The sequence below is a fragment of the Lissotriton vulgaris genome, chromosome 4_1 (genome assembly GCF_964263255.1).
Source record: "Lissotriton vulgaris chromosome 4_1, aLisVul1.2, whole genome shotgun sequence".
Classification (NCBI taxonomy): Eukaryota; Metazoa; Chordata; class Amphibia; order Caudata; family Salamandridae; genus Lissotriton; species Lissotriton vulgaris.
Window position 1 is genome coordinate 351,885,829 of NC_141691.1, and position 13,582 is coordinate 351,899,410.

Below are 13,582 nucleotides of genomic sequence, written 5' to 3' on the forward strand. Positions count from 1 at the left end.
ACAAACAGATGGAAATTGAGCAGAACGGCCATCTTGCATCCATAAAAGGCAGGAGGCAAGTTTGGGCAAAGCTAATACAAATAGCCATAATATAGTTGTATCCTGTATGGTTAGATATTGAACTGATATGTTTCAAACAACTTGGTGGATTGTGTAAATATTTTATCAGCTTGTTCAGGAAAACCTTGAGCGTGATGCAAAAGTCTAGGGCCCTTATTTATGAGGCCTTGCGTCAGTTTTGCGCCGCCGGTGCGTCACTTTTTGTGTCGCACCAGCGGCGTAAAATATGCGCCTTGTTGTGCCATATTTAAAAAGTGACACATCTAGGTAGATGCGTCACTTTTTAAACCCCTGCACCACATTATACCTGCGTCAGGTATAATGTATGCAGAGGGGGCGTTCCCCCGCAAAAAGCCTCGTAATAGTGAGGCAGTGAAATCTATGGGATTTCACTGCGTCACTTTTAGGATGCTGTTGCGTCAAAATCTTACGCCTGCCTCACAGCAGGCGTAAGACTGACGCAAGCCCTTTCACATGGGGCTTTCCCCATGTGAAAGGACGCATTGCTGGAGTTGCGTCACTTTTGTGACACACTCCAGCAATGCGTCACTTTTGCGCTTACAGATACGTCAGAAATACTGACGTATCTGTAAGTCCTTGCGACATGATGCGTCATACATTAAATATGACGCATCATTGGTGTTGCAAGGAGTGCGCAGTAAAAAGTGACGCATCGCTGTTTTCACGCAGCGATGCGTCACTTTTCATAAATGAGGCCCTAGATTTGAATCATGAGAATTCAAAGTAGCAAAGAGTGGTCATGGGCTCACTCTGTGTTAACCAATTAAAGAATACAGTAGGAGCTTGGCGCAAGCATGACTGGCGCAGTGGAAAAAGTTTGCTTGTGGTAATTCAAGTCAAGTCATGATTTGCATTTTTGTCGGATGACATTCTACAGCTCTGAAAAAAATGCACAGAAGACACACATCTTTTATGAACCATCTTGGTTGTGCCTTGCATTGACTGTGGGTGGAATCCTTTTCAAGGCGGATTAAAGAGTAGACAAAACAGTGTAGAAATACAATCATTTAACTGTCATCACTTACCTTACAAAATGTGACCAATATAATTGAAATATGTTTTGTATTTTGTAAAGGCTGGAATCTACTGGGTTAACCTGATTGACTATTTCACTGGCGGATGGGCATTGCTTATTGCAGCAGTTTTGGAACTAATTGGAATCTGCTGGGTCTATGGTAAGTACAGAAAACTCAATATACAAACGATACATGGTATATTACAAAGTTACCGATCACACTGATAATTAATAAATCCCATTTTAACACAATTTGCTCTTTAAGGGTGCTTACTGGTGACATTTTTCACTGTGAACATTCATCACCAGGTATATTTTGCGAGATGTGGAAATTAAAATTTTTATCTGGGTCTCGTGAACACATTTAAGACAATCTAAATTCTCAAAACTCTCTGCGGTTCAAGTATAATTGAACCAATATGCAAACCAATACATTTGCCTGACTTTCTTTCTAAGAAATAAGTAAAGTGGGATGTATGAAACCAGTGGATGTTCTCGAATATTTAATCTTTGGTCAGGAATTCCTGACCATCTTTAAATATATATGGGGTGGAATTGTGGGTTAGAATGCCTAACCGAATGGCTTCCTAATTCCTTTCTGGATATAGTTAGGCAATTAAGAAAGACACATAACAGACAAATAGTCAGAAAACCAGAAGGAAGTAGATTGTTTTGTCATTTAGGCAATGAAGCAGAAGAGTGTAGGGTAGTGGGGTGTTTTGTTGTCCCTGGTATTCGTGTCTATTAGGTTAGTTCTCTGGTTCTATGGGGAATAGAAACTCGTGGACAACATGGTAATCCTTAAAAATTCCCTTCAATATTATGGAGGAGGAGCATATTCTGGGTTAGACTGGGACAGAAAATAGTGCCAGGCACCTAAATAGAAGTGGCCACCATTAGTGATTTAGATAGCTAAATAGGTGGTCTATGGTTGTAAATTGGGACCGTTTTGTCCTTGTTATTATATGCTGTGTGCGTGTTTTGAAAGGTATGGGCACTGCATGGATTTGAGCTTATGCATACAATACTTGTTTTAATATTGGGGAATATAACAGAAAAACTGGCCCTGCAAACCACATAGCAGTCCAAAAACAGCCACTAAACATCCCACACACTGACCTATCAGAGCAACCTATTGGGCACTACCTGATTGCCCTATAGGCCATTTCAACCCTGGGGATACTACAGAAAATGTCCAGGGAATTCAACAGGCATTGTGACTGCTTCCTATGGCCTCTCAGGCACGCTGGTATTATAGAATGGGTAAATGATAATCGTTCAACTCGTTTTACAAAACTAAATACATTAATATTTAACAATTGTGAGGGTAAAGGCCGGCGTAGCTAGAGCTTGTGAAGCCCGGGGCTATCCCTCAGATTGCCGCCCCCCAGGGGGCGCTGGGGAAAAAGGACCGAAAACAAATTTAATCTGGGGTTGCTGAGCAATCTGCCACAATCCTCTCACAGGCGCACAGGTGCATCTCCACAAGCTCGTCAGCTCAACTACTTTAACTGTATCGCTAAACCTAGAACACAAACCCTAACCACAAACCGGCGGTAAGACCCAATCAAAACACTTGTGTTCATCCAAACCTTAAAACTGACCCGCAATTTACGCATAATCATACATTTATCTCTAAACCTATTGTTAACCCAAGTAATGCTAATAATTCCAGTCCTCGTTCCACCCCTATTCCATTCATCTAACCATCACCCGTATCCTAGTTGTAACCTAATTCTTTCTAACACTAATATTAACTGTCACTCCAACTCAAACACTAATACCAGCTTTAAGGCAACCCCTATCTCGTGCCCTAACTCGAGAATAGCAGATCTTGTTTCAGTGCAAGATTTGTGCATGCTGTGGTGCCTTATGTTAAAAACAAGATCTGCTAACCTTAGTCCAGTCTCTAGATGTCACCAGGTAGGTATGCGAAACTGCCCTACTCACTGGCCTATCGAGCCTGGCTTTCCCAACATTATTATTAATCTCAGCAACAAGGCTTACTGCAAACATGGAAAGGGTAGACCACAGCTCACCAGTTCGAGAATGTCTGAACTCACTCCCAGTAGAGAAACACTACATACTCAGGCCGTTGTGCATAACCTTTAAAGCCCTTCACCAACCTACCTAGCATCAGCAATTACACGTCACTGAGCAAAACAGAAACCCCAGAAAAAAAGAAGTACTGGTGCTTGTAGCTCTGAAATTCAACATACAAAAATCGTATGGCCTTATTTAGAGATTAGTAAATGGAATACTCTTCCACACAGTGGCACATATCCTGTGCTCTGTATACAAAGGCTATAGGCTACAATGCACCTGTAATACATTTGTGTCTGAGTATCTCATCTGCCAAACTCCAAAGTAGACCCTTGCTCCATCTCAATAACAGCACCCAGAATATGGATTTTTATTTATCCAATAAAACTCCACATTTAATTGCAGCTCTCTACAGCACCTGCACTGCCACATATGCAGTGTCATTCTTAAATCAAATATTGCAGCATGAAGAACAAACTGACGACTTAATGTTCACTATAAGACAACACGTCTTTGCTAATATGGATTTATATAATTTGGATGCATTTCTCAAAATATGTATCTACAAATTGCAAAATGCTGTGACATCATCCTGTACATTTATTTGTAGATATGTACATTTATTATTTGGGATCATTTCTCACATTTGGTTGTAAAAAAAAATAAACTGTAGAGTACTTTAATGTTGGTCTGCATGTGGTATAACATTTCAAATAAAGAAATAAAAACGTAGAAATTACCAGCATTCGCAGGGTTCTATACTTTATGGAATGTTCTCCGACACCCCACTGTACAACCGGGGGCCATGTCTACGTTTCTGCAGTTGCAGGGCAACTCCCACAATGTTTAGCTCATGGTTTGTGCACGTCGAGTCAAAAAAGAATTCACTGGGACTCTGCTGAACTTATTAAAAACTTAAACTAGAAGTTTACCAAAGAAAGAATGTACATACAGATAAACATATGCATTGGACTCCATGCTGGTTTACTGCGTCAGCAAATTTACTATTCCAAACATATTTGCAGCGCTCTCAACCATTCTAACGAACTTTGGGTCTCATGTAAACGTTTTATGGTTGCTAAGCCTGCCTGTAATTTGAAAAAGCCATGGGTGAATGTAAAACAGGGGTGGCAGACAGCAGCACGCACCCCTGGGCCTTTTGGGCAAAGCAGGCTCACAGGAAAACACACTCAATGGTCACAGCACTCCGGCCTGTAGCCATGCCCTGGGGAACTTTATGACTGGCACTGACTGCTAGTAGGTGATTGCGCGCTGACATGCAAGGCTGGCACAGTCTCACTTACTTGGAGGCAGTCCCCATCATAACCGCCAATATGTTTTAGTGGCATAATAGGGAGTGTGTGGGGTGGCAGGCCCACTGAGGGCAGAATAGCAGGAATACACAGCTTTTTGTTTAGAAATATGATTCAAGGTACACTTGGAACTTACATCATGGCTTCCTGATGAAAGCTAATAGCCGAGATGCGCGTAGCAACTACAATTTATTTCAAGCCATGTTTCTTGACTAACATTAATTATTTATGTATCTTTGTATCTTCTGAATGTATTAATGAATTGTATATCTATATTGCAATGTATTGAGACATATAAAAATTATCAAGCGCACATCATGAGACTAAGTAGTGGATCTAAATCAATGAATGTTAGAAAGTTAGATCTATAATAATATTATTAAATAAAGTATTTTTTAACTACATGCTGTAATGTGTATTGTTAATCCATAGTCAGCTCCCGTTGTTGTCAGTTTGCGTCCACTTGTAATCTATGTTCCTAAATTCTTGTCTTTTCAAATAATAGAAATATGATTTACACAAGCACTACGAGCAATACACCCGGTTTTCCTCATGTGTCAGAGGGGCTGGCGCTGTAAGAGTCGTGTTTCTATTTCCCACCCTCCTCTCCGAACCCCCGCACAAGCATTGCAAATTAATTATGATGCGGCTGCTCTGGGCAAATTGTGCATTTGCAAGCTTATTTAAGAAAACAAGAAAGTTAATAAAACAATAATTAAAGTGTGTTATGACAATGATAAAGAGATGTTATACATAGGTAGTTGCCTATTCAATTTAACCACAGTACTTCATAACAAACATTGAGATTTCTTTATCAATATACAATGAACTCTACAGAGGAAATGCAAGTTATTGTGATTTGGCAGACGGGACACAAAGTTCATTCCCTGACAAAGTCCTTGAATATTTTGTGTGCATTTGGGAGGAGCTGAAAAGGGTGCTTTCGCAAATTCACCAGACACGTGTCAGGCCATAAACACTGGGCTCAGGACATTTAATAGCATTGTTAACATATCCTGATATATGACAGTGAAAAATGCAACTAGAGAGTGAGAGTCACGTGCATTGTTCTGCTCAACCCCAAAGCACATAACTGAAGTGAGGCGGCAGAAACTCAGTTAGTGACATGCCAGCTCATGGTATATTTTAGGCTGGCTTAACCTCGAGTGTAACAGATACATTAGAGTGGTTTGTAGACATTCTTTCCGTTTCTTTTCTAGCCATGGGTGGAATTGTGTTGCCATATAAGTACCATTGTGTGGTGTGGCTCACTGGTTAGAGGCGGCAGACCCGAGGACGGCCTGGGACCAGGGTTCAATTCCCGACGTGGCAGGGTTGTGGACCAGGGTCAGCGGACTCGATAATTCTCACCTCAGTGCCTACTCTAACCAGGGATCACACTCGGCAACTCTGGGCATTAGCTTGCCTCATCTCCACAACAGCCCCCCACATATGCCGGGGATGCCTGGTTTCACCTTGGAGATACCCAGTAGGGACCATCTCACAGGGAAAGGCAGGATGGGTTTCCCAGCGGTCTACTGCGCAGAGATACTCCTTCTGGAGTCGATTCTAGCGCATTACACACCCACAATTAATTAATTAATTAATTAATTGGCCTGGTTAATAGCACGGATTGCCTGACCCACATGTGCTCCGCAATAAACATGTTAAGGATTGTAAAGTTAAAAACACAGCAGGCCAGACATAGTTTAAACACATAATATAAGCGTGTGACGGTGGCCTGCCTGGAACATTCTGTACCAGAGTGCCTCTTCCCTGAGGCATGCCTGGACATCCTAGATTGAAAGGTTACGAGATCATAAACAAACCCCCTCTCTGACTCCCCCACCTCACTTCCTCCTTGTGTGCGGCGTGCCCGCTGCAGCGCTGACACTGCCTGTGATCTGAAGCAGGCTGGACCAACATACAGTGAACACGTTTTTAGGTTTCGACTTGCCGAAAGCTGCGCAGCAGCGATTCGCGCAAGGCAAAATATTTTGAGAAGAGTATGTTGGCTTAGTCCCGCCTCTGTCTTCCATTGGCTAGCTCCATAAATGGAGGCTAGCCATTGGAAGACAGATCTGTCCGTCAATGCCGGAGCTGATTCGAGGGCGTTCCCGCGATTTTTAGGCATTCAGCCCCTTTGGTAACTTCATTGCGGTGGTGGGCGGTTCCTATTTTTTGGGGGGGGGAAGGTTTGTTTTGGTCATTGCAGGCCGACCGCCGCCGGAAGAAGTCCAGGTGAGTGCTTTTTCTTGCCTTCTGCTTTGCCTTTCTTGCCGTTTGCCGTTCCCGCCCCCCCTCCCACTGTCCGAGCCTTTCCCGCCCCCCTCCCGCTGTCCGTGCCTTTCCCGCCCCCCCTCCCGTTGTCCGTGCCTTTCCTGCCCCCCCTCCCGCTGTCCGTGCCTTTCCTTGTCTAAAATAAGATTCTAAATTTACTTTTGCATTACAATAAGAAGTGATCAAAGGCACACGGTGCGAGCATTTACGGTGCGAACATTTAGGTAGGTTTCAGAAGCTCGGTATCTGATCCGGGAAATGCTTACATGTATTTAATTATTCAGACTGTGTGCTCAGATGGCTACAGTATGCAAATGAAATATGCGTCTCTGCTGGAAAAACTGGCTTGCACAACCCTGCATGATCCAGAGTTACATGCAGCGTGACGCAGAAGCAAAGGATATTTCAATTTATTTTTAGGTAAAAGGAGGCTATTTTTTTCAATGGTCAGCGCCGGTGAGAGAGAATTCCTCTTAGCAGGATGAAGGTTTCCCCAGCATCCGAGCAGCTGTGTCTGTGTAGGCCTGTCTAGTCTATCCTTCCCTTGCGTGCCCTTCCACTGCCCGCTCCGAGCACTTTAAGCGGTCTCCAGTCCCCCCTCTTTTCTATCAGTGCTATTTCTTGTGCGTGAGACACTACACTTGCATCCCTAATGTGCTTGGTCTTCAGCTTTGCCCTCTCTTTCGGAATTCCCTCCTCTGTATCGCCCCCCCCCCCTTACCTCCCCCCTCTGTTTCTGCCCAAGGCCTTTTGAAATTATTCCGATTGATAGAAAGCCAAGAGGCCCTCCGAGATGAATACATTATTCAAATTAAGAGCTGACCTTTCCCACGGAGTGTCCCGTGACCTGTGAAATATTTCTACCTGCTGCAGGGGATTGCTGTGGGGTGGGGGTGGTGGCCTCGGGGGTCGGGCCCATTTTTCCTGTCGTCCTTTGGTCCGGGGGAGATTGTTGGTGCCTCGGCCAGGCGCCGGAGGGCACTCTGCTGGGTGCTGGCTGGCACGCCACTAATTGAGGGCACTCTGCTTGCCCTTGAGCTAGCCTCGGATTCTGGCTTCAGTTGAGCATACAAATTCACCAAGCCTGGGAAATGAATGAATGAATGAATGAATGAATGAATTAATGAATGAATGAAAGGGGTTTTGTAGAGCGCGACTGCTGCCCGACGGCGTCCAAGTGCTAGGTAGAGGGAATAGTACTCTGAGGGACGGGGGGAGAGAGCCAGGGGGGGTATTAATTTCTGAAAAGGAATGTTTTTAACTCTTTACGGAAGGACGAGAGGATGGGGTTGGACCTTAGGGAAAGGGGAAGGGAGTTCCATAGTTTAGCGGCATTGAGCGTCAAGGACCTGCCTCCTGCTCCGGACCTTTTGATTCTGGGGACTGCGACAAGGAATGCGTTCGTAGATCGGAGTGGCTTGCCGGGGCAGTAGGGGGTGAGAAGTGTGTGGTTGATCTCAGGGGTAGCTCTATGGAAGGCTTGATGTGATATGCACAGGGTTTTGAATGTTATTCTTTCCCTGACAGGGAGCCAGTGGAGTGACCTGATCCCTGACTTAGCCGATTCTCTGCGGGGAATCTGGAGTAGCGTACGAGCTGCGCAATTCTGAGTACGCTGGAGGTTCTGCAGCACGTATTCAGGGGCTACCAAGTAAAGGGCGTTGTTAAAGTCGAGTCGGGACTGGATGAGGCCCTGAATGACAACCTGCTTGGCTTCAAAGGGCAGGATTGGAAGGATCTTTCTCAGCATCCAGATGATCCCAAAGCAGGTGGCTGCTGTTTTAGTTGCCTGAATGTTAAAAGTGAGGGTTTTGTCCAGCCAAACTCCCAGACTTTTGATGTCCTCCTTCGGGGTTGGGGTGGGCCTAAACTGGAGGGCCATAGCTGGTCGATGGGGGTGGGAGTGGGGGGGCCGAGGAGCATGATCTCGGTTTTGTCGCCGTTGAGTTTTAGTGAGGATGCTGTCATCCATCTCCTGACATCCTCCATGCAGGCTGCCAGGTTGGATTGGGGGAGCCCGCTGTTCTTCTGTGCCAGGGAGACCACCAGCTGTGTGTCGTCCGCATACGAGATGATCTTGATGCCATATTGGCGGACGACCTCAGCCAGCAGTCTCATGTACACATTGAACAGCGTGCAGCTCAGGGAGGAACCCTGGGGTACCCCGCAGTTTAGAGGTCTGCTACTGGAACAGGAGTCACCGTCGAAGACTTGAAAGGTCCTTCCACTCAAAAAGGATCCCAACCAGTCAAGAGCGTTTCCGGAGACTCCCAGATCGGATAGTCGACACAGCAGGGTTTTGTTGCACACCGTGTCAAACGCGGCACTCAGATCGAGGAGGACCACTGCCACTGACCCCCCTTGGTCCAAGATCCTCCTGGATTCTTCCGTCATGGCTAGAAGAGCCGTTTCCGTGCCATGTTTAGGACGGAATCCTGTTTGGGTGGAGTCCTGTAGAAGATTCTCTTCGAGGAATTTAGTGAGGTGGAGATTAATATGCTTCTCCAGAATTTTGCTTGCCCAAGGCAACAGGGAGATTGGACGGTAGTTGTTAGGGTCCGTGGGATTGAGATTGGGCTTCTTAAGTAGTGCTTTCACCATTGCCTGTTTCCAAGTAGGGGGAACCATTTCTGTTTGCATGGAGCTATTGAGTAGCTCCATGAGGGTGGGGAGGATGACTTGGTTGGCCATGTTCATCATGCGAGGGGGTGCTGGGTCGCGGGGAGAGCCTGATTTTATCTGTTGTGCGAGGGATTTGAGTGATTCTAAGTCAAGTGGTGGGAATTAATTCAAGGATACTCGCAGAGGGTGTTCTATAGCGCTTGGAGGTTGGGGTTTAGTGGTGATAATCTTTTCAAAAAATAGAGTTTTCCCATAAAACCAGAAAGGACTGGGTAATAAAAACAGAGCAAAAGAGAAAATTCCTTTCTGTGTTCTTCAATGTAATTATATTCAAGACCTTGTCATACAATTTAGATAAACCCTTAAGCATATAACCTACACACACGAAATTGCATATGTTACCTTGATTTTATTAAAAAACAGGCATTTTGTGCCTAAGTTCATAGTTTTTTATACAAAAAATACAATGTTCATGGTATATCCAATATTGTCAGAATTAAACAAACACACAATGTACAATCATTAAAAACAAAATTCAATTAAAAACAAGTCCTTATGTCGACGCGTTTCGGTGTCTTGTTCTTATTTTGTAAACACCTTTCCCAGGATAGATCAAAATTCAAAAACATCAAATCTGAAAACAAATACATACAATTAATGTTTGGAAGATTTATGGGGATTTTCTATACTACATCTAAATTATATAGGTATAAGGTCAAGAAGGTCTTACTTTTAAACATATATATCAGATATTATTTGAAGTTGACCAGTAATAAACTTTTGGTCCTTCTTCCAGGGTTTCAGCGAGACGTCCTCCTGTATTTAAAAATAGCATAGATAGGCTCTTAAGTATAGGCCATCTGTTGGTAAGAGTCACCATTCCCTGTTTCTCATTTCTCAACTGGTGGCTAGTTTGATTACTTACAATTGTATCAATATTTTCACCTCATAGTTTTTTTCTAATGCAGGGCCATATTATGTGATACTATTGCTCCTGTAGGGAAACGATTCTTCCTTGGTGTTTTTTTTCCGTTTTCACCCTTATCTTTATGGTGCCACCTTTAAATCCTCGGTGTATATTATTAGAAATGCACCTACAGTCAAAGAGAAGTTTCATCAATATTTCTATTTATCCTTCGTTTCATTTTAATAATAAGCTAAACATCCAGATCAAGTTTCTTTAAACCATGAGGTCTACATATGAGAGTAAAGATAAAGGGAAAATAAGGAAAGACATAATATATAGATACATAGATACATAGTTAAGTCCTGGGATATTAGACTAGGATGTGCAACCATTCATCAACATTAAATCACATAAAAAAAGGAAGAAGATAAATGATCATGGGGTGATATTCATGGATAAACAATTAGTATTACAGAAAAAAACTATTTTAAACTTACGAGGAACAACGAAAACCTAGCTCCATATTGGTTCATCAAGAAGGATAAGGAAGATAGTAACAGTTTAATGTACATCAAATCACAGTAGTCCAGTCTTCCATCCGGCTTAAACCCCCGTGAAAACTGTCAGTTTTAAGTATTCATTTGAGTTCCAGTTTGTTGAGATAAGGTGCAATGTCACCTCCCCGTTACAGTGTTTTGACATCTTCGATCACCTGCCAGCTGATATTGTTTTCAGAGTGGCCAAAAGCGTTGAAATGTTCCACCAATGGTGCACTGGCCACCTTGCATATCAACCAGCTCCTGTGTCAGCAGATTCTGATTCTTATTTTTTGTGTTGTTAACACTTGTTGCGGATTATCCCGGTTGGGGGGATTTTCCTTATTTAATTTATGTGATCTACACTACTATAATAAAGGAGAAACTTCAGGTTTTGAGGCGGGTAAACTGTTGAACCACTGCGCCAATCTACACACCCGATACACAGTAGAAATCGTCAGGGTGTGTAGATGGTTATAGGCTATATAAATTTAAAAAATAAACCTTAAATTAAAAAATGTATTTTAACAAAAAAGTAGTCCCCCCAAAGTAGCGCCGGCCGCGAGCAGCGTCAGAGGAGCGGCGGACATGGCGCGGGGGAGGAGCGGTCATGTGAGGAGCAGCGGACAGGCCAGCGGTGGTGCGACCAGCGGAGAGGCGGACATGGCGCGGGGGAGGAGGGCGGCGGACAGGTGGTGAGGAGCAGAGCAGCGAGGAGCTCTCAACTCAGGAGCGGCGGCTGAGGTAAGCAGGCGGGTGTCGGGCCAGGCGGGGGACGGGGAGTTACAAAAGGCAACGTCGGGGCAGGCCTGGCGGCAGGTGGGGGACGGGGCGGGCGGGGGCACAGGCTGCTGAGCAATGTCGGGGCAGGCATTGGTAGGGAGAAGCCTGAAAGCTCCCAGACAAGGTCGGGACGGGCTGCTAGTTTGAAAATAAAATGCTGCTTATATATTCATTGCAGTAACTCCTGGCCATTATTTGTTTCGCTCCCAGAGTATTGTTTTTCTATTATTTCCTGAGGGACCATTGTTCTATAAAGTCTAATACACTTCCTACCTCTCACTCTTTGGGTTCCCTTGTGTTTACGTAACAACAACTTCTTTTTGTTGACATTAGGACTGTTTGTACTTTACCTCTGCTAACCAGGGCTGACGTGATTTTGTTCTCTCTCTTCAAAATGGTAAAATTGGTATACACCTATTTGGAACATTTAATTCACTTATAACTCCTTACTAAATGGTACTACGTGTACCCAGGGCCTATAACTTAAATGCTGCAAGTGGGCTGTGGCAGCCATTGTGCCACCCACTTAAGTAGCACTATGAAACATGTTTCAGGCCTGCCTCTGCAGGTTGTAGTGCAGTTTTAAACTGCCATTTCGAATGGCCATTATGCACATTTTACCAGGTCTAAACCTTCCATTTTAATACTTTTAAGTCAGCCATAAGATAGGCTCCAAAGGCTCATAAGGCAGGGTGCATGTTTTATTAAAATTAGGGCATGTGTACTTAAACTTTACATATTCTGACAGTGAAAAACTTCTGAAGTAAATTTTCACTGTGGAAAGGCTATCTCTTCCTTAGTCTAGCACTTGCCTAACCTTATTACATTTAATTAGTGATAATTTCAGCTTGGAAACAGATTGAGGAATGCTTCTTTCACTCATTTAACTTGTAATTTTAAATCCTCCTTAATTGTAAAGGTGGATGGATTTTAGGTTACTATTTTCAACATTTTAGAAAGTTGACATTTTTCTGCCTAAACTAAAATGTACCTTTCTGCCAGTGTCCAGTATCATATGAATGTGAATGATCTCCTCTTTTGGATTGTGTTGTCCTTCGAGACATGGGGTAAAAAGGGGTCTGGGTATAGAGGGATTGGGTCTTCCTTACAAGATGGCTGGGGAAGAGTTGCGCTTTGCTGATTATACTTCAATGGACCATGCCTGCAGCAACCCCAAAGGAATCTAACACCAGGCCTGTTATTGCATTTGTTACCCTAGACAGTTTGGAGCCAAGCCCAGGGGAAGGGGACGACATGACCAGAACGACTTTGGGAGTATAACATGGATTTCCCCCTCATAAAGTCTGGCACCAGGTGTAAATGTGACAAATTCAGAATCTCTCATCAGAACAGTCCTGGACCTGTGAAATATTCATAAGATGGACTGCACTGCTGTCGGAAGAAGTAAGGTTGGACATACTTGCCTTGAACCTAGGATTCTCCCAAGTGACTTTTAGGATCAGTTGGCTGACCGCCTATTTGAGCTACACGGACACAACATGCTTCCAGAGGCCTTTGTGCAACTACCCAATGGACCAGCACCAACTGGACATGCTAAGAACTTTCTCCGCCCTGCTATTGGCCTCCAACTTAAATGAATCCTCATCCCCAAGAGGTGCTCTTCAGGTCCTCAACCCTTGGATGACATCAGAGGGTACTCTTCTGGCCTCCAATTTACAAAAATCTGCACTCCAAAGGATGTATTACATAAGTACCCTAGTGGTGCAATGGGCGTTTGTGCCTCCTTACTGTGCCCTCGGGCACTTTGGTGCTACAGAAGGAGCCACAAATTCTTATGCAGCCCCTTCTGTAATACTGATAGCGCTGGCACACATTTAGCACTGGCGCTACCATAGGGCGTACCCCTATGCAAATGAGGTAATCCCTTTGCATCTGCTTCAGGGCCTTATTATAGATGCAGCCACAGAGGCAAAGAAGCTGTCAGGCAACACACTGACAGTGCACCACGTGTGCCCCCTGATGGCTTCCCTATAGAGAGGGG

General features: G+C 44.1%; 1 protein-coding gene across 2 annotated transcripts in view; it reads left to right on the forward strand.

The window, feature by feature from the left end:
• The window catches only part of LOC147718740 (sodium- and chloride-dependent neutral and basic amino acid transporter B(0+)-like), a 425,103-nt gene that overhangs the window by 294,545 nt on the left and 116,976 nt on the right, over positions 1 to 13,582 (forward strand). For both annotated transcript variants that reach the window (XM_086918726.1, XM_086918727.1), the window contains one exon: positions 1,157 to 1,256. In XM_086918726.1, the coding sequence (XP_086774852.1) occupies positions 1,157 to 1,256 (100 nt within the window). The remainder of the gene's footprint in view (positions 1 to 1,156; positions 1,257 to 13,582) is intronic.